This window comes from Rhododendron vialii, chromosome 1a (assembly GCF_030253575.1).
Source record: "Rhododendron vialii isolate Sample 1 chromosome 1a, ASM3025357v1".
Taxonomy (NCBI): Eukaryota; Viridiplantae; Streptophyta; class Magnoliopsida; order Ericales; family Ericaceae; genus Rhododendron; species Rhododendron vialii.
In genome coordinates this window covers 22,155,099-22,173,852 of record NC_080557.1, presented here as the reverse complement: position 1 = coordinate 22,173,852, position 18,754 = coordinate 22,155,099, and the positions used below count along the sequence as shown (strand labels likewise).

The 18,754-nt window shown below is 37.0% G+C and overlaps 1 protein-coding gene and 1 long non-coding RNA gene across 2 annotated transcripts; one reads left to right on the top strand and one right to left on the bottom strand.

Annotated features, from left to right (window-relative positions):
* Positions 1–2,643: 2,643 nt before the first annotated feature.
* LOC131324782 (small ribosomal subunit protein uS15) lies at positions 2,644–5,989 on the top strand. The gene is made up of 5 exons (XM_058356896.1): positions 2,644–2,796; positions 2,896–2,968; positions 3,994–4,132; positions 4,224–4,410; positions 5,761–5,989. Exons 1-5 carry the CDS (start codon positions 2,774–2,776, stop codon positions 5,792–5,794), a joined length of 456 nt encoding a protein of 151 aa, XP_058212879.1. The 5' UTR covers positions 2,644–2,773; the 3' UTR covers positions 5,795–5,989.
* Positions 5,990–12,261: 6,272 nt separating this feature from the next.
* Positions 12,262–12,946, bottom strand: LOC131324776 (uncharacterized). Its single transcript, XR_009199432.1, has 3 exons — positions 12,882–12,946; positions 12,635–12,843; positions 12,262–12,494 (listed from the first exon to the last, which is right to left on the bottom strand). It is a non-coding gene; the product is annotated as an uncharacterized LOC131324776 (long non-coding RNA).
* Positions 12,947–18,754: the final 5,808 nt, after the last annotated feature.

Below are 18,754 nucleotides of genomic sequence, written 5' to 3'. Positions count from 1 at the left end.
TAGAGAGATAAAAGCAAGCAAAAATCTAGCTAATATATTGAATCAACAAAACTTGAAATAAACTAGAGATTATGATAGATCGGAAGCGTAGCTACAACTTTAATGAAGGTGAAAATAGCAAAACTAAATAACTTAAGGTAGAAAATTAAAGTTTAAGTGCTAAAAAAATGAAGAACACCAAGAAAAATTCAAAAAATAATTCAAATTCTATTCTAGATCTTGAAATGCAATAAAATCTACTTTTTTTGGATTTGGTGACATCACATCATTTATACAAGCCCCATACGCGTACAGAATATTCCCAAAGATGCCTTGAAAATCCTCCTCCGAAGACCCTCGGTACCGATACCTCACATTCCTTGGTACCGATACCGAGATCACTATCTGCTGTAGCTAGCCACTCGGTACCGATACCATACTCAATTGCATGAAGGTTTGAATTAGATCTTGGTACTTTGAAATTTGATAGTGTTTTTCGTAGTATTCCAAGGTCTTGGTATACTTATGAGCATGCTATCACGAAGTTAAGTTGTAAGCCGTTGAGTAATAGTTAAGCAAAAACCCAAGCCCAGATAGATACACTCTTTAGTTATGAAACCTAAACTTAGAACAGTTTCTAAATTCGATCAATCACATGACGACAATGTATGATACGTGCAAACACAAAATTGAAGCCGTTTGCTAGGCCAGAGTAGAAATGGATTCTGAACTTAACCGTTGCCATCCCTCTCCATACCCCATCATCCATTCCTTCCTTTCTGACCCACAATCTAGTGATTCAAACTATTGATCTCTTATATATCACCCAGAAAAAGCATGCTTCATAGGAGTAAAATCCCCTTTGATTGGAGTCAATAGGTATGAAACAATTTTAGTTACATACTACTATACATTCTATATGAATTATACGCATGCCTATAGTGTTCGATCAAGCAGATTTTTGTGCAGACATTAATCACAAAGGAAGCATACTACCGTAGAATGATCTTTGAGAGGTTCTTCTGACAGGCAATTCAATTAAAATTAACTCTTTGCCCAAAATAAAAACTCATTAAATTACATAAACCCTACACAAACCCATCATCCAACTTCAACATTCAACATGATAATGGAAAATTTAGTTTCCAACACCTTGCAGGTTTACCATTGGTTCCATTCACACAGGGCTAACTACGTTCAGAAAATTCAACCATCCGTTGTTTGCTAGGCCACCTAAATTGGCCGCTCACGCGACAAGGCTAGGTTAAAGCTATACTCTAAACAAAACGCAACGAAAAGAACAAGATAAATACCATCTTCTTCCATTTACAAGAACCCCAATAAAATGATCCCCTTTATCTACACAAAATTGACTTTTCTACTTTTAAACTGATTTTTTGCAGACAATCGAAAGTTCTGCCCGGGAATTTTCAGTGACAACTCAAACACCCTTGCAGTTTCTATGGTATAGAACATTAAGTTTCTATTAAGTTAATTGGAGGGTGATTTAAGATGGTACATATATAGCGTAATACACAGACATCAAAAAAATTACCACAAATCCTAAGAAACACATACACAGTGGCAAAATGCTTTAAATAACCAAAGCACACATGCACCACGATTGGCATATGGAAAAGAGATGGGAAACTAAAAATTGAAGTTCTTTGTTTTATATATCAATGGGCTCCCTATATCAATCTCCACAGCTACATCAAACAGAAAAACTACAAATCCACAAAATTTTTCAGAACAAAGCTCTGCATGACATACTAACCCAGACAAATCAATACAACAAATCATCGTAAACAAAACACCTATTATAGGCGGCAAGAAATAGTAGAAAATATCTCCAACCTAGGGGATTTCGGAAGCAAATCAGCGCTGGAAGTTCAAACCCAGTAAATTCTGAAATCTGATCGAAGACACTTACATAAAATTGAAGTTCGTGTTATTTAGATAAAATTGAAGAATGTGGAAAAAACAGCAATAAAGCACTGGAACAAACAATAGTAAGTACGTGTTAATGAGATAAAATTGAAGTTGTGTAGGTCAAGAGCTCTTAACCTGGACGTGGATGAAACTCGAGGAATTAGCTTTTTACTTTTAACAAATCAGCGTTGGAAGCTCAAACCCACTTAATTTCTGAAACCTAATCGAGGAAGAGGGTTGCTTTCTGGTTGTCGGTTGGCAAGAAAGAGAGGAGGAAAGAGGGAGCAATAGGATGAAGGGAGAGAGCAACACAGAGACAGAGACAGAGACAGAGAGAGAGAGAGGGGGGGGGGGGGGGGGGGGGGGGGGGGGCGGGGGGTGGTTCAGCGCTAGGGATTGACAAAGTGATTTGGGGGTGGGAGGGTTTCACGTTTTGGGGAGGGTTTCAGCAAACAACGTCGTGTAGGAAAAAAGGGGGGTATTTTTGTCCATGTTTGTTTTCAATGTCATGACTTTGGAATTACTCTTCTCCTTCCCATGACTTTTGATTTCCGAAAAACTGGTCCATGATTTGGGTATTTTTTGCCCCTCTTCCCACTGTCCTGCAATTCCCATAAAAAGGATGTCCTCCGTGGGAGAGGAAATAAACAAAAATGAGAGGGGTGCGAATACCATTTATCTATTTAACAGGATTCGAAACAGAAATCGAACCCAACTCCAAGGACTCCTATGTAATTAGTAAAAAACATATAAAAACCTAGCTTTCCCTCTTCATTTGTGATGCTAGGGTTTGTGTGCTTGGAATAAGCCGTGTTCAGCGACTCAGAGCAGCAGCGACACAGTCCCTTCCGCCGCCGTCGACATGGGTCGCATGCACAGTCGAGGGTCCGTCCATCTCTCTGTCTCTCTCTCTCCATACGTGCATTGAATTATACACGTGGATCTGTAAAAGTGAGTTTGATTGCTATTCTGTTTCTGTATCAGTAAGGGTATATCAGCTTCAGCTCTTCCATACAAGAGGACCCCACCCAGTTGGCTGAAGATCTCTTCTCAGGATGTATGAATCCCATTTTGCTCTTATTATCTCTTTTGTACGAAATGACTCATACCCAATCCCCATTACGTGTTCGTTCGAATTTAGTTGATTAGTTGACTGTTTTCAAACATTGTTTCAAAATAACCCTTTCATGAGAAAACATCAATTAATTAGTGGACATTTTCTAGTCCTTTTAATAACCATTTCTGTGAGACTTGGGCTTCCAGCTCAATGTCCATGTACCAAAAATTATGTGCTGGGAATTTATGGTTTTGACTTTTGAGCTGATGGATGGTTTCCGCACCCATTAGTAATCTAACACGGTAAATCCACCAAGGGTACCTATGACTGTATAGCTGTGTATATACATTATATCTGTTTCGCTCTAGTTTAGATATAAGCGTTTCAGTTGTAAACGAATAAGCTATAAAAAATGCTCCGTAGGTTCTCGGGAAACTGATTTTGGAAACTGCAACCAAACAAGGAGTGTTTGCATTTCCATTTTCGTCTATCCTGATTCTGTTTTTTTCCCTAACCTAAAGGATCATGATTATTGTGGAAAACTAAATCGTTTGGAGATATCAGCTAAGTCATTAGTCTACGGAAATGTTTGTCTCAAACCTTCTTTCTGTTTTTTTTTGCTCTAATTTTGTAAACAGAATGTCAACAATTGTCCTTTTCTGGTTTTTGGCTCTAATGTTTGTCTCAAACCTTCTGTTGCTTTAATGCATATAGGCTTCTGTATCGGTAATCTTCATGTAATTCGTTTCATTAACTTTTCTTTGTCAACGAAATCTGGTGTATGTTGTTCTTGCTGCTTGTACTTTCAAGCGTTTTCCTACTTAAATGTTATTCGCACTAATCTGTTGTTCTCCTTATGGAATCCCTGAGTTTGATAACCATATTTCTTCAGTTAAAACTTCCTAGCTCTCTTCTTCTTCTTCTTTTTTTCCTTGGTGAATTTGAGTTTAGCTGCTTCAAGTATTGTTCCCCAGTAAATTTCATATTTTTTTTCTTCAAGTCTAACTTAGCCTTACTGTCTTTAGGTTGAGGAGAACATATGCAAGTTTGCTAAGAAAGGCATGACCCCTTCTCAAATTGGTGTCATTCTTCGTGATTCTCATGGCATCGCCCAGGTGAAGAGTGTTACAGGCAGCAAGATTTTGCGTATTCTCAAGGCCCATGGTACATCTTCATTTTCAGTATTCTTCTGGTGCTTGAATTATCTTTTTGGGAATGGAAGCAAGTTGATTCCAGCTTTCTTATATATGCATAGGGCTTGCTCCTGAAATACCTGAGGACCTATACCATCTCATTAAGAAAGCTGTTGCCATCCGGAAGCATCTGGAGAGGAACAGGAAGGATAAGGATTCCAAATTTAGGTTGATCCTGGTAGAGAGCAGGATTCACAGACTTGCTCGCTATTACAAGAAGACCAAGAAGCTTCCCCCTGTCTGGAAATAGTAAGTTTCTATGCATTTGTTTCGAACTTCTGCTGTTTAAGTAATGTTGGGTAAAGTGATACCAAATTTATGAAACTTAAATTGGACCATTAAATTGTTTGTGCTCCATTTCAGCACACAGATCACTTTTGTTTAGACCTGGTGCATTAGCTTGCAAGAGAGTTCAGAGAGAACTCGTATTTGCGAAGCATTTGTTGCTATCAGAAACTGATGTTGCTGATCTGAAGCTAAGATTTTAGCAAAGCTGGTGCCGTTTGTTTTTCTGTTGATTGCAATGGCATTACTTGTTTCAGTGAAATCAATTGTGATTTTTTGAGCAAAATTTTAGTTGTTAGTAAGTTAGTAACGAATCTGCATGTGTTACTCTCTCTCTCCCTCTCTCTCTCTCTCTCTCTCTCTCTCTCTCTCTCTCTCATGGGACTACCCATGTACAGGATGATCTCCCTATGCATCTATTTGTAGAAGGGGAGAGAAATGGGAACTGATACTTGTCAGAAATGTGAAAGGACTCCAAAATGATGCTTGATTTTGCATTGTATATGGGCGGCATTCCCTTAATGCCTTCCTTCTAATATATTTATGCTTGATTTTACATTGTCAAAATTTTTTTTTTTGCATGATTCATGTATTGATTCACGAGGTAACGGGACATTTTGGTGGGTGGGTGGAAGGAGAGAGTTTTGTCATGTCATGCCAGTTGGAACTTGGAAGAATAAGATCTAGCAGATATGCTGGCTGTGGCACTGGTCATTGACTTGAAACCAGGGGAAAGGTGTTCTTCGATTTTAAATTGGCGACACTTTGAACTATGTCCGCATGTTGTAGATAATTTACAGGAGACAATGCTGGCTACACTTGTTATTCCTCCAGTCATGACCTTTTTGCTTTTGGACTGTGGGGTTGGAAGTCCAATTCCTCAGGGTAAATAAGGTTGCATTCTAGTGTCTGCAGAGTACAATTGTGTGTGAATGATTCAATTGTTTGTGATCTAGTACTCAACTAATGTCGCTTATCAGTTGTATTTTGTCAGACTAGAAATTGCTCCTATTGCTATGTTTTACTAGTGAATAACTTTTGTCTCATGATGGAAGAATATGGCCAAATACTAAGCTAGTTGTATTAGGCAATGCCGTATACACTTTTTTCAACCAATGCCATCGTCCATTCAAGTGAGGTTTGTCAATCGGAAATGGGATGGATGGAGGGAGGATAATGTTTGAAGCTTGTTGCGCATGTTGTGTCCGTTTGTTTTGGGCTATATTACCGTCTGTTTAGCGCTAAAAATGGTATCATCTGTCTTGCATGCTTCTCTTCGGTCACAATTCTAATCGAATTGTTCCTTGTTTGCAGCGAATCTACCACTGCCAGCACTCTTGTCGCTTAGGTAAGTGTATGTGGTAATTGGTGGCGAGCTTTTTACTGCACTTTCTCTTGGATTGAGCAAACCAGTTTTTGAGTATTTAGATGTATTCTCCTTGACAAGTACGATGTTCTCATGAGAACCTGGGTTTTTTTTTTTATTGGAGGACAACAGAATATATTTGATGCTGTGGATTAATTCATTTTTGTTGGCTATTCATTTTTCCTGTGGTTGGATATATTCTCAATTTTTGTTTTGTCAGCTGATAGATTCTTAAACTTGAGTGGCAATTGTTTGGCAACGGCTGGAAATTACAGTCCAAGCCGGATTTATGTGGTTTCTTTTTAACAATGCATGGTAGCGCTGGCTGTCACCTGATAGTTAGAGTTATGACTAATTTCCCTATCTTTTGCAAGTATTTTTGGGATGCAGCATTAGCTCTGCTGTTGTAAGTTGCAGCAGGTTTTGATTTGTCTCAGAGCTCAACCAATGGGCTAAATATTTGACAATAGGCGTTTTAATTCGCAATTCGTTCTTAAGTACTGACGTTTCATCAGCCTGCAATCAGCCTGTATTTGCAGTAGGTGCCTATATCTAGGATTTGGTTAATTTTGGTTCATTCCTTCCACTTTTGATCATTTCAAAAAAAAAAAAAAAACCGAAAGGCTAATTTACATTAGACCTTCCTAAACTATTACTGCTGATTGTCACTTACCTCCCTAATGTTTAGAACAGCACTTAATTCTTTTAAATATTCATCTCATGACAATTAACTCCATACTTATGCAAAACGTTGGAATTTTGGATGGAACTTGTCATGTCACCAAGACATGACATAATAAATACGATTTTTTTTTTTTGATGAAATTACACTTCTCTTCATTTAAGGGTGATTTTTCCAAATTAGAGTAAGCTCCTCATAGTAAAATTACCTAATTGTTGGGGTTAGTTGAGCGGTAACAGAGGCGATCCGGGGATAGGAAGTGGTTAGGGTTGGAATAGCTTTCGTTGAAGTGTGGTGATTTGGATTTGGTCCTTAACATTTAATTTGTGGTAAATTTGGAGCATGGAAATTGGGCTTTGATTTTGGCTCCACAAAAATTCTTCGAAGCTTGATTATCCTCACCGTCTCAAGTTCATGTCTACGGTACCCTAACGATATTGTTGTTTCCAATCTGTCGTTACAAAATAAAAAACTTTTTTTGGGGGGATAATAGAAGAGAAAAGAGTGTATTTCTGATATGGTATTAGCAGTGTACTAGTTACTTGGCCGTGTGCAAGGCACTCGAGATAATGCCCAATACATAGAATTGATTCTTGTTTTCCTGGCATCTCTATTGATTTGGCAAATTTCTTGTCATGCCAAATTTTCCTTAATCGCTCTGTTGGTTTGGGTAAAACTCTTGCTTAAATTTGTTGAAATTATTTAGTGCGACACATTTATCTTCAAGATTGACTTTAGCAGTTTTTTTTTATGTTGTCTCCTACATATAGGAAATATAGCTGTTTAGCAAATAACTAGACTGAGTCAAAAATAATTTTGTGCCAAAGTACTTTTTAGCATTTTGAGTTTTGACACAATAGCATGTCAAAAGATTGTTTTGCTTTCGCCAAAATGGCTTGAAGAAGGAAGATATGTACCGTAAGGCCGCCTTCACTCATACCTTACTCAAGTGCGAGTAAGAAAATGAATAAAAGGTTCATTTGTACGAAGCACTTCTATGAGTAAATTCAAATTTAAGCATAAATTCAAAAAAAAAAAAAAAAACATTAGTGGTAACATTATAATTTTGAGGGGCATAAATAGCCTTTTAAAATATAATCGAGGGTTTGAATCTCCCTAATTTCATTTGAATAAAATCAGATTTTTTTTGAACAGATAATAAAAATCAGATTAATATAGGTTTAAGTCATGTGTTGGAGTCAGCTTTAAGAAGTTTTTACTAATGAGGAGCATTAAGGGAAAATTTAAAAGAATCCTCTGAACTTTCAGGAACTTTGCAAACTTGAACTTAACTAATGACAAAAAGATACTTGAATTTATCATTTCATTAACAATAAAGTCCCTGCTGTCCAATTTTGTCAATTTGTAATAGATGGAGCTAACGGAAGGCGTTAACCTTCTTCTTTTAACTTTCTACTTCAAAAATTATTTTTAACTCTTTTTTAAGCAATAAATAACTATGCAATAAAATTTTTTTATTACTTTTTATTAAAAATTACTTTAAACCTACTTTCAAAATTTACCTTTTCTTCCCCTCTCTCTCTCTCTCTCTCTCTCTCTCTCTCTCTCTCTCTCCAGAAATTTGACCCCACACCACCAATCAACCACCACAACCAACCGTCAAAGCTTTAGCCCCAATTTCAAAAAATCGAAATTACTTTTAACCTTCTTTTTTTTTTTTTGTACTTTTTAGTTTCAAAAATTACTTTTAACTCTTTCATTTTTTAGTAGTAAATAAATATGCAATAAATTTTTTTTCGTACTATTTATCAAAATTACTTTAACTTTGTTTTTTATTATTAAAAAATAACTTTAACCCTGGTTTTTTACATTAAAATTATACGTCTCTCTCTCTCTCTCTCTCTCTCTCTCTCTCTCTCTCACAATTGAAACTCTCTCTTTATTCGCTATGTGATTTAGGGTTTGAATTTCGCAGAAATTCGAAATTTCCCTTTTGGTTGGTTGTGGGGTTGATTGGTGGTGTGTAGTTGAATTTTAAAAAGAAAAAAGAGGGAGAGAGGGAAAAAGGTAAAATTTGAAAGTTTAAAAACAATGATGAAAGTAAGTTTTGAAAAATAGTAAAAAAAAAAGTACTTTATTGCATATTTATTTATTACTAAAAAGAGTTAAAAGCAATTTTTGGAAGTATAAAGTAAAAAATAAAATGAAGGTTAAAAAAGAGGTTAAAAGTAATTTTGAAATTCTGAAATTGGGGTTAGGGCTTTGGCGGTTGGTTGTGGGGTTGATTGGTGGTGTGGGGTCGAATTTCTAAAAAAAAAAAAGGGAGAGAGAGAGAGAGAGAGAGAGAGAGAGAGAGGTAAAATTTGAAAGTAAAAAGAGGGTAGGAATGTTACCGCATTCCTTTAGCTCCATCTGCTACAAATTGATGGAATTGGACGGTGGAGGCTTTATTGGTAATAGAATAGTAAGTTCAGGTGTTTTTTTAAAAAGTTCAAGGGCTTTTTTAAAATTTTTCCGAGAGTTTATAGTACTATTTTTTGTCTCGTTGTGGGAATAAAAGTACTTTAGTGCCAAAGAGGGAAAGAGTAAGATTTTTTTAATTTAAAATTTGAAAAAAAATAAATCTATAAGATTGGTTTAATGCAATATTTACATGTGATCCCTAAAAATTTCTATTAAAAACCAATTGATTTATGCCACTTGTCGCACTCAAAGCTCTCCTCACGAAAAGTATCTTTGCAATAATATACAGTATTAGATATTTTACTAGAACCACATCCATTCTCCCCCCTTTAAACACCCACACCCTGTACATAGATGTCATTGTAAATGGGTGCGTGAATAGATGTCATTGTACCATTGCTATTAGGATCGGCCTTTGGGCAAGGCTCAAGAGGCAATGACCTAGGGACTCCAATGCCAAGGTTTTTTTTTTCCAATTTTATTGTAGCAATACTATTCTTTTTGTAATGACGACAACAACATTTGTGTATTTTGTTGGGAATATAAACTTCGGCTTTACAAGTATTTAGGGGGCGTTTGGTAACCTTGAACTACAATATTGAACCCTTGTTGGATTACTGTCTGCATATGAAGTCATTAGAATGATGTACTTAAGTACTGGATTATGTTCTAGGCCATTTGGAAATAACATTGTTATCTTTGTATGATTCTATTTTCCATTGTTTTTTTAATTTAAACTGGACTGTGTTGGAGCGATTGACGGTACCCACATATCTGCAAGTGTTTCGACATCTGATCAAATACCATATCGTGCTAAACACACTGTTACAACCCAAAATATAATGGCAACTTGTTCTTTTGATACGCGGTTCACATATGTACTAAGTGGCTGGGAGGAACTGTTAATAACTCGAGGGTCTTTTTAGAATGTGTTAATAATCTTGCCATAGAATTTTCCAAGTCTCTAGAACTAGAAACTTGTTTCAACTTAATCTTACTATCAATTCATTACTTACACTAACGGACAATATGACTTACAGATAAATACTATGTTGTGGATTCGGGTTGGACTAATATGCCGGGGTTTTTTTTTATCACTGTATCAAGGAGAGAGGTACCATTTGAACACTTTCCGTGGGCATGGTCTATAAGAAATTAATGGCCCTCAATAATTTGATGGCTTACTTTTCATCTCTCACTTTTAATGAAACTCATAATAACTTCCCGACTCTTTCACATTAACGCTCTTTCATTAATGATGGTAGATGAAACTTAGGTTTAAGAAGAGGAATCGCTGCTCTCTCAGACAATGAAGTTGGTTCGGCTCAATTAAGCTGGGCATTTAATGGTTTAAAGTTTTGAGAGAGAAACTGTTCCTCACAAGAGCTTCCACTCTTTCAGTCGATCTCACAGTTTCTCTGCAATGGATACAGGTACAAATCTTATGTGTGTATGTTTTCCGCAGTATGTTTTATCGGTGAAAAACATGATAGTTCAAGATTTTAATTAATGTTATTTATTATGTAATTCATAATGAATGTTTTACATGTGGTATCAGAGCACTTGTAAGGGTTATCATGTTTTTTTCCAGTATATGGGTATGCTTTAACTTATTCACTACAAGAAATTTGGGATTTGCCAACGGCCAAAAGCGTTGGCATAACGGCCAAAAGCGTTGGCATAGGTGTCGCAAAGCGCTGCTATAGACCTGTGTGCCCTATACCAACGCTTGGATAAAGCGCTGGTGGTCGACCATCGGTATAGCCCTGTACCAACGCTCTTGGCAAGCGCTGGTATATCTTTTCTTGTGCCAATGCTTGCGACAAACATTGGTATATCGAATCTTGTGCCAGCGCTTTGTTTCCCAACGCTTTTGGCCATTGGTATAGGCACACCTTTACCAACGCCAAAAACGTTGGTGTAGGTCTAATTTATTTATTTTTTCATAAACTTTTACCAGCACTAAAAAACGCTGGTGTAGGTTCATTATTTAAAAAAAAAAAAATTACTATACATTCAAGTTGCCCTAATAGAATAGATATTAGCCACTTTCGCCACATATCTGATCACTAACTTTTCCTAAGAACTCAAAAATATCGAAAAGCAAAACAATTCATTCTTCATTGGAGAAACAAATAATCCATAGGAAATACCACAACTAGAAGGTATGTTCCATAACATGTCGACATTCAAAAGTAGATCAAATGTTCATAACCCTGCCAAAATATCACAATCAAACAAGTATGCATATTGCCTAAACTACATGGAATAGAAAACTAATCAAAAGTCGACGATGCCATCCTTAACATCATCCCGAAAAAGCTTTCAAAATGACAGGTTGAAATCACGCTTTTAGCTAAACCGTCCTATTACTTGCAATGTACATGACAAAGAATAAGAACCAAGTTTATCTTTTAATTAACTCCCATGATATTAGATGTAGCAGTTTGTATCAAATTCCACCAATAAAGCATAATACATGTAAATTGCTCACAGCTACGGCTCTAGGAAAAAAGCATCAGTATGCATGACACTAAAAGTCTGAATACATGACACTAAAAGTCTGAATGCACCATCATTAGCATCATAATCCCATAAAGCAACACAACTAAAATTGGACCAGAACAGCTGCATGGCCTAAGGCCAAATAATAGTCTAAGTCAATAGCAAGATATGACTAGCTAGAAGCCCATCTTCACTAGGATAGGAGTAGAACAAAAGTAGGACACCTTTACAATCAAAGTGATTGAGCAAAGCCTTAGTAATTGATTTCATGCTCGAGAAACATTACTCATGTAAGTCCACAAACCCGGAGGAATCATATGAAATGCAGTCGGATTCCAATCTTCAAATGAAACAATGAGCATAACACTTCCACAATGAGGTTAATCAAAAGAGAAAAATAATGTTGATTGACTCGATAAAAAAATGCAAACACTCGCATTCACTGACCCTACTGTATTCATATTCAACTACAAAAGGAACTTTTAGCCACCATTTTTCCGTTTCATTTTGAAAGTTGGAACTCCATGCAGACCTATGAAGCACTGACACTCCAAAAGAGTGTTGTGTCTACGTATTGACATGGGAACACGGCGGGGACACGCCCAAATACGTATTGGACACGCCACGTGGCATGTCCAATAAGTTTTATATTTTTGATAAGGGACATGAGCGCTGGGAACACATGGCATGTCCCCCGTCGTGTCTATATTCATATATTTTTTTAAAATTTCCGTGTCCAGTATCCGTGTCTGTATTCATATCCGTGTCCATACTACAGCCTACCTAGATGCAGACTGCTCAAAATTTTCAAAGACTTGACTGCCATTCTTTTCATACAAACACTAAATTAATGACAGTAAGACCCAAAAAGTTATTTCCAACTACGTTATATCAAAATGACAGAAGAAGTTTATAGATTGTAACACACATTTCCAACTAAGTAAATTTAGTTCATGTACAATGTAAGAATGTACCTCAATTAGAACATTCGATGTCATGACTTGCGTGCGATGATCTTTGATGTGCGTGTGGAGAAGCCTGATCAAAGGGGCCATTACAACCATCTCGAACCTTAGATATGCAATGGAAAATTTGCATAAGAATCTAAACAAATACATATATAGACTAACTTAACTGGTATAATACTTTTATTGAACTAAAGTGGTATAATACACATTATAGATTTCATCAAGTTAAGAAAATGTAATAACCTATGATCTAGTAAACTCAGGCATATGTCTCATCATGAAAGCCACTTGTTCTTTTATAGTGCTCATTTCAGCCACTTGTTATTTTAAAGTGCTCATTTCAACCGCTTGCGCATGCACCTTATCTTCTAGTTTACATATAGTTTCTTTGTCTCTCATTCTCTCTTCTTCATCAGCCACATTATACCTTGGGGAATCTGAGCAAGTTGAGCCTACTTTTTGGAGTAGGCCCAAACCCACAATCCGAAACAGGACCACGCCACTCTTTTGTAGGAATCACTTGAGAATAAATATCATCCCGGGACCAAAATATGCTGCCTTAAGAATTAGCTTCCCAGCCATTTGGCTGCGATTCCATTAAGACCTTAATTGCTTCCTAAACAATTGATACAAGTTTAATTAGAGTACAAAAGATGAACTAAAAACTGTGCAGAGAGAGAGAGAGAGAGAGAGAGAGAGAGAGAGAGAGAGAGAGAGAGAGAGAGCGAATGGAAAAGAAACATGTCGCGCTAGTCATTATGATATTTAAACTTGAAAAACATGATAACTCATACTATATTTTCTTCTGTAATGTCATTAATAGGCTTCCCGTCTGCCTTACTGTGAGTTGGTATATAAAGTTTTGCTCAGCTAGGTGCAAACCCAGAGTCTACCTCCTGTTTTGTTTTTAGTCCATACATTAACAAAAAACATAGCAAGTTGAAAATATGAAACAAGAAACCAACTTTAAGTACCAATTCATGAGCATGTCGTGCATAAGATTTTGATCCTACTGTATGCACACTTGCACTCTTGTCTCCACCTCTCTTATTCTTCAAACTAAGGTTCGTTATTTTCAAATGCGCACATACAATAAAGAATAATTATAATCACATTCAAAGTTTTAAGTCTTTTGATTCTTGTCAAGCCAATAGGAAATTATATACTTCATACCTTTCCCTCCTCTGAGAACCAATAACGAACAAGATCTGCATAGTGCTCACAATTAACCGTTGGAGGTGTTGTCGCAACAATTTATGCAGTTGTCTTTGCCTCGTCGAAGTATTTACCTTTTAAGGTGCATCGCCAATCTCGCAATCTCATCCTTAATAACTTCAAAGTTTTTTTCTTGATTTCCTCTGTTGCTGAATCATTTTTAGGAATTGCAAACTTCGACTGCAGTGGAGTAACAGAAAAGCATTCAAAGACAATTTCAAAAAATAAACGAACTCAAGTACTACACCTATATTAGGAATTTAATACCTAAATGATATTCCAACAAGCTTCTTTGTGACTAGTACATAAAGAAAGAAAAAATAGTGACAAAGTATCCAACTGAACCTTTGTGCTTCTATATGCAGAGCTTTTTTACTAATGAAGTACATATAGTAGCTCAATTCAGGACTGTCTTTGTACCTTTAAAGATGTATCAATGATTTGTCAGAAGTATATAGCTGGCAAAGGTTTGGTTGCGTAGAATTACCAGGTCTTGGCTGAAGTCCTGCAATGGTTTGTTAAAGATGAAAGCCGCAAGATGAGCTCCAAACTGAAAGTTGGTCATTCTCTTGGGATTGTCCGAGGCTTATCTATCATATACAGGCCTAAAAGTTAACATTAAAGATTCAGATATAAGTTTTGAAAAGGTTGTAGATTTAGCTGGACATAGTGGAACAAACTCTAAAACTAGCTATTGGTTTCTTAAGTTCATTTTGTTGAGAACTATGCTGTCTATGTTTCAAATTTGCCCCCACTCTCTCATAATGCAGTGCTTTAGATTATCCATTAGGCACCCTCGTAGATCCCTTGGCATAAACATCATGGTTGACCTGTACTTTCCAATGTTCTAGGTTCTGTCCTTTTTCTCGTCGTGCAATATCTCTGTAGATCCCTTGCCATAAATACTGTGGGGGAAAAGAATCGGGAGCTGGGGATTTTAGAAGCCCCTCATTTAGGAGTGCCATGGCAGCATTTAGGAATAATCCATGAAAATATTTATTTGTAATACAAGTAAATATTGGTATTGGTCATTCGTATCAATTGCAAAAATTGTCTTCGTATTATGTTTAATTATTAAGTACTTGAGCCAATTTAAGTTTATATTTTTCAGTAATCTTATCATACTTTGTATTTTCTCTTGCTTGGTATCTTTCATTTTTGTTTCTTTTGAGATTTATAAGCCTAAGAGGTTCTATCCTAGTTGGGAGCGGGTTCCTTTCTCAATGGAAGCGAGGCTCCTAGGAGAGTCCAACTTGGGAGCGCGGAAGCGAAGTTCTGAGGTGGATTCGCCCCCCGCATAAGAGGTTCCTACAACTAAGCTAGGTTCTATAATTTTTCTTGGCATGCAATTTCGTTTACATGAGGATTGCTGCGGCATTTTACATTGCTACTCATGTCTACAAAACTAGAATCCATCATCTGTTGATTTCATCCAGCTTAGTATTTCTTCCAGATAAATGAAATGTCTTTGGTCGGATTTGCCAGGTACGTTTAATTGGGCTATAAACCTAATTTAGCTGCATCTTGGGTAAGGAAGAAGTTCATAATTTTATCTTATTGGCCTGTGCCCTGCATGACATTTGCAGGTGGCAATGCCCAAAAGCAACATAACAATTCTTACTGATCCTGCATCTGAGCTTCCGGTCCACAGATATTGGATCACTCTACATCCCATTCAAGGTGAATATTCACAAGACAAATTGATGCTTCAAAGAATTAGGTCTTACAATGTAAGAATGCAAATTGCATTGATAAATGGAACATATTTGTTGTTTGTACATATTGTGGGCTACCACAGCCCCGGGTGGATCAGGGCGGCCCAAAAAAAACATGTTTCTGATTTGAAAAATTGAAGAGTCGCCACTTGGATTTATGGTTCGTTACTCAAGAAACCATTTTAATTGAAAATTGATTTTTTAATTGAAAACCAGAGATTCGTTTGAGGATTCGAAAGCCATATTACGAGGGGGGGAAGGGTTTTACGGCACCTCCCTCACCCAATTTAAAATCGGTCTCTACTAGACATTTGTGGGATTTTTGAAAAACACTTTTTTGTTGCATTGTCTATTCAAACAGCTAGCACATACGGACAAATATAGCAAGTGAATACATGTAATGTATGCAAAATACAGTATTATGCATGGAAAATAGAGATCAACTTCTGAGGTCACTTTCGAGCGCTCAGAACTGCACTCCTGAGCGCTCAAGAGTACTGTTGCCAGTTCCTGCGAATTTTGGTTAGACAGTGATACAGAAATAGAGGAAATTCTTCATGCTTCTAAATTATATTCATAATGCTCAGCAAACAATTTAGACGCCCAGAAGCTGATTTAGGCCATCCAAAAACTTTGCTTCATTGCATCCTAAACTGTGAAAAACACCAGATAGGCCTTCTGGAAACATTAGAATGTATTTTGGAAAATGACTTTAAAGGAAAATGTGGTTTTATCATACTGCCCTTAATATAAATCATCTTCTCTTTGTTTTCTGAAAATTGAAGGTTACTGGAAACCGACGGAGGTTTATATTTCCAACAATGAGTTTTGGGAACAACAAATGCTGCATCCATTAAAACCTTCATCTTCCTTGAACATTCCACAGAAATGATAAACACAATCAAAATCACTCATGAGCGCGAGTGCTACAAAGTATATTCAAAAATCTTGCATACAATTCTTGTGCCATTGTTTTCATGCAAAGAACATTTAGCCACACATCCAGTATAGAGGACTGGAGTGGGCTAGATGATCCCCCTCAGAAAGATAATAACTTGTTAGGTTAGAAAGATAGAAGGAATTATACCTTTTAGATGGAACTTTGTGTAACGCCCTGAATTTTGGGAACATTAAATAGACAATTATATTGAATATCTAAATAGAGTCTGGCTCAATATTACAACATAATCTTAACAAAAGTACTTTTATTCAACAAAACAAGGGGAAACTAGGGTTTCTATCTACTGCTCCGCTTGTTCCTCCATCCTGGCCAGCTCCTCGGCCCCAAAAGCTTCCAAGGTGCAGAGTTCACCCTGTTCGTCTATAAGATCTGACACATTATACCGGCGTCGCCACCAATATAATATGTCAGGGTCACCAAAGGTAACACCGTGAGCTACAAAAGCTCCATAGAATAACCCATACCCACTAACCCTTAACTTACTAGCAAATGATCCTAAATTCAATGATTTCCACATAGATCATACATTTTTGACAAAACAGTTAACAATGACACATCCGCATTTGCTATCCAACTAACGTTGGTGTCCATGATTTTTTGAGTTTCTCCTAAGCGACTCCTCGTAGATCGTGTCACCATTTTTCACATTTCATAACCATATCAACATTTTCAAAATCATTTTTAACACACCCAACCTTGGTTCCGCCGTTCCGGTCTCCCGAGTATCCTCACAATGGTTCCGCCGCACCGGGTTCCCATTGGCACACTTTGCATTGGTTCCTCTCTGCGGATAACCAAGCCACACACCCAACCTCGGTTCTGCCGTTCTGGTCTCCCGAGTATCCTCACAATGGTTCCGCCGCACCGGGTTCCCATTGGCACACAAAACACACACCACACAATGGGCTACCACGTCTGGCCACATTGCGGTTTCCAAAACATTTCTCATTTTCCAAACACACCTTTTCATTAATCACACCCTAGGCACCATGTTTCTACTTTCTCGATTTCCATGTCTCGTTTTCATGCAACGATGACTTTTCACATACGTATTCATTATAATCTTGAAACTAAACTAGCAATATCATCTAAGTCTATATTACTAATCATGCTCAAATCACCACTTAAAGCATAACGCCACATGTACGGACGCCTTTGGAGTGAAAATCACTTATGCTTCACAACAAGACAAGTAATGCAAGCAATTCATGTATACATACTCATAACCATCCTAAAGATCAAAATACGAATACTTCTACCAAACGATAAAGTCTTATCTTTCGAAAATCATTCTTGCTTCCTTTGTTGGAAGTTCAAAACAACATATGTTTATTAGAGTATAAGTCAATTATTCCGACATGTTCATACTTCCATTAGCGAAAATAAGTTTGTTAACCATCATGCATTCCAAACATTATAAGTGATAGATAACCTTATATACTTAGAGAAAGCGGTTAAGGAAATTCTACGTTATACTTTAGAACTAGAGAGTAAGGACATTCTACTTATACTTAGAGTTAGGGGATACGAAGATTCTACGTTATACTTTCCAACATACGGTTCTATGTTATATGTTGAGTTTAGTGGACAAAGGGACTCTACCTTTCTTCTTGGCGGTTGGTCGGTTTTGAGAATAGGTCGTCGGTTTTGCGAATCAGCCGCGTAATGGCTCTGAAGTGCTTCGAAAGGAAGAGAGATGGATTTTCTCTTCCTAGAAACTACTTTGCTAACTAAACTAGGCTACTTTAAAGATCTAGGGGTGGTTTTTGGAGGTGGTTTGGTGGTAGCTCTCAAGAACTTCAAGAAACTTAAAGAAACTTGAACTTTGGTACTAAGAAGGCTTAGAAATCCTAGAGAGAAGTGAGAGGAAAAAGTGAAGGTGTGAGAATGGCTTTTAAGTGAGCTTGCTATTTATAGGCAAGGCATGTCTCTCTCCCTCTCTCACTCGAAATATCTCTCTCTCTCTCTCTCTCTCTCTCTCTATATATATATATATATATATATATATATATATCTCATCTTTTTCTCACTTATTAAGCTTGATTGAAAGCTTGATGGGTTAGATTATGAGGTTGCTTGTATATCTTCCACCTAGTTCTAAGTATGCATGGCTAGATTTGGTACTTTGGAGTTGGTTTGGAAAGATTTTGTGGAAGACATGGGGTAGGAAGTCAAAGAATGGGTTAGTAAGAAGATTTAGGGTACAATTGTTGGTGATACATACTTGTAGAAGTGTAGAAAGATAGGTTGGAGTGTGTAAGGAAGTGTAAGAAAGGTCACCTCACAACCTCTCCCAAATCTCTCCCACACTGTCTCTCTCGGCCTCTCCCCCTCTTTCTCCCTCTTGGCTTCTCTCTCTCTCTCTCTCTCTCTCTCTCTCTCTCCCTCTTGGCTTCTCTCTCTCTCTCTCTCTCTCTCTCTAGTACTATGTATATATTTATGTGTATAGAAGTACACTTCAAGGGTCATGAA

Coding starts and splice junctions, on each gene's coding strand:
- LOC131324782 (XM_058356896.1), top strand. CDS start 2,774: ATGGGTCGCATGCACAGTCGAGG. Junction 2,797..2,895: donor GGTCGCATGCACAGTCGAGG/GTCCGTCCATCT, acceptor TTTCTGTATCAG/TAAGGGTATATCAGCTTCAG. Junction 4,133..4,223: donor GCGTATTCTCAAGGCCCATG/GTACATCTTCAT, acceptor ATATATGCATAG/GGCTTGCTCCTGAAATACCT.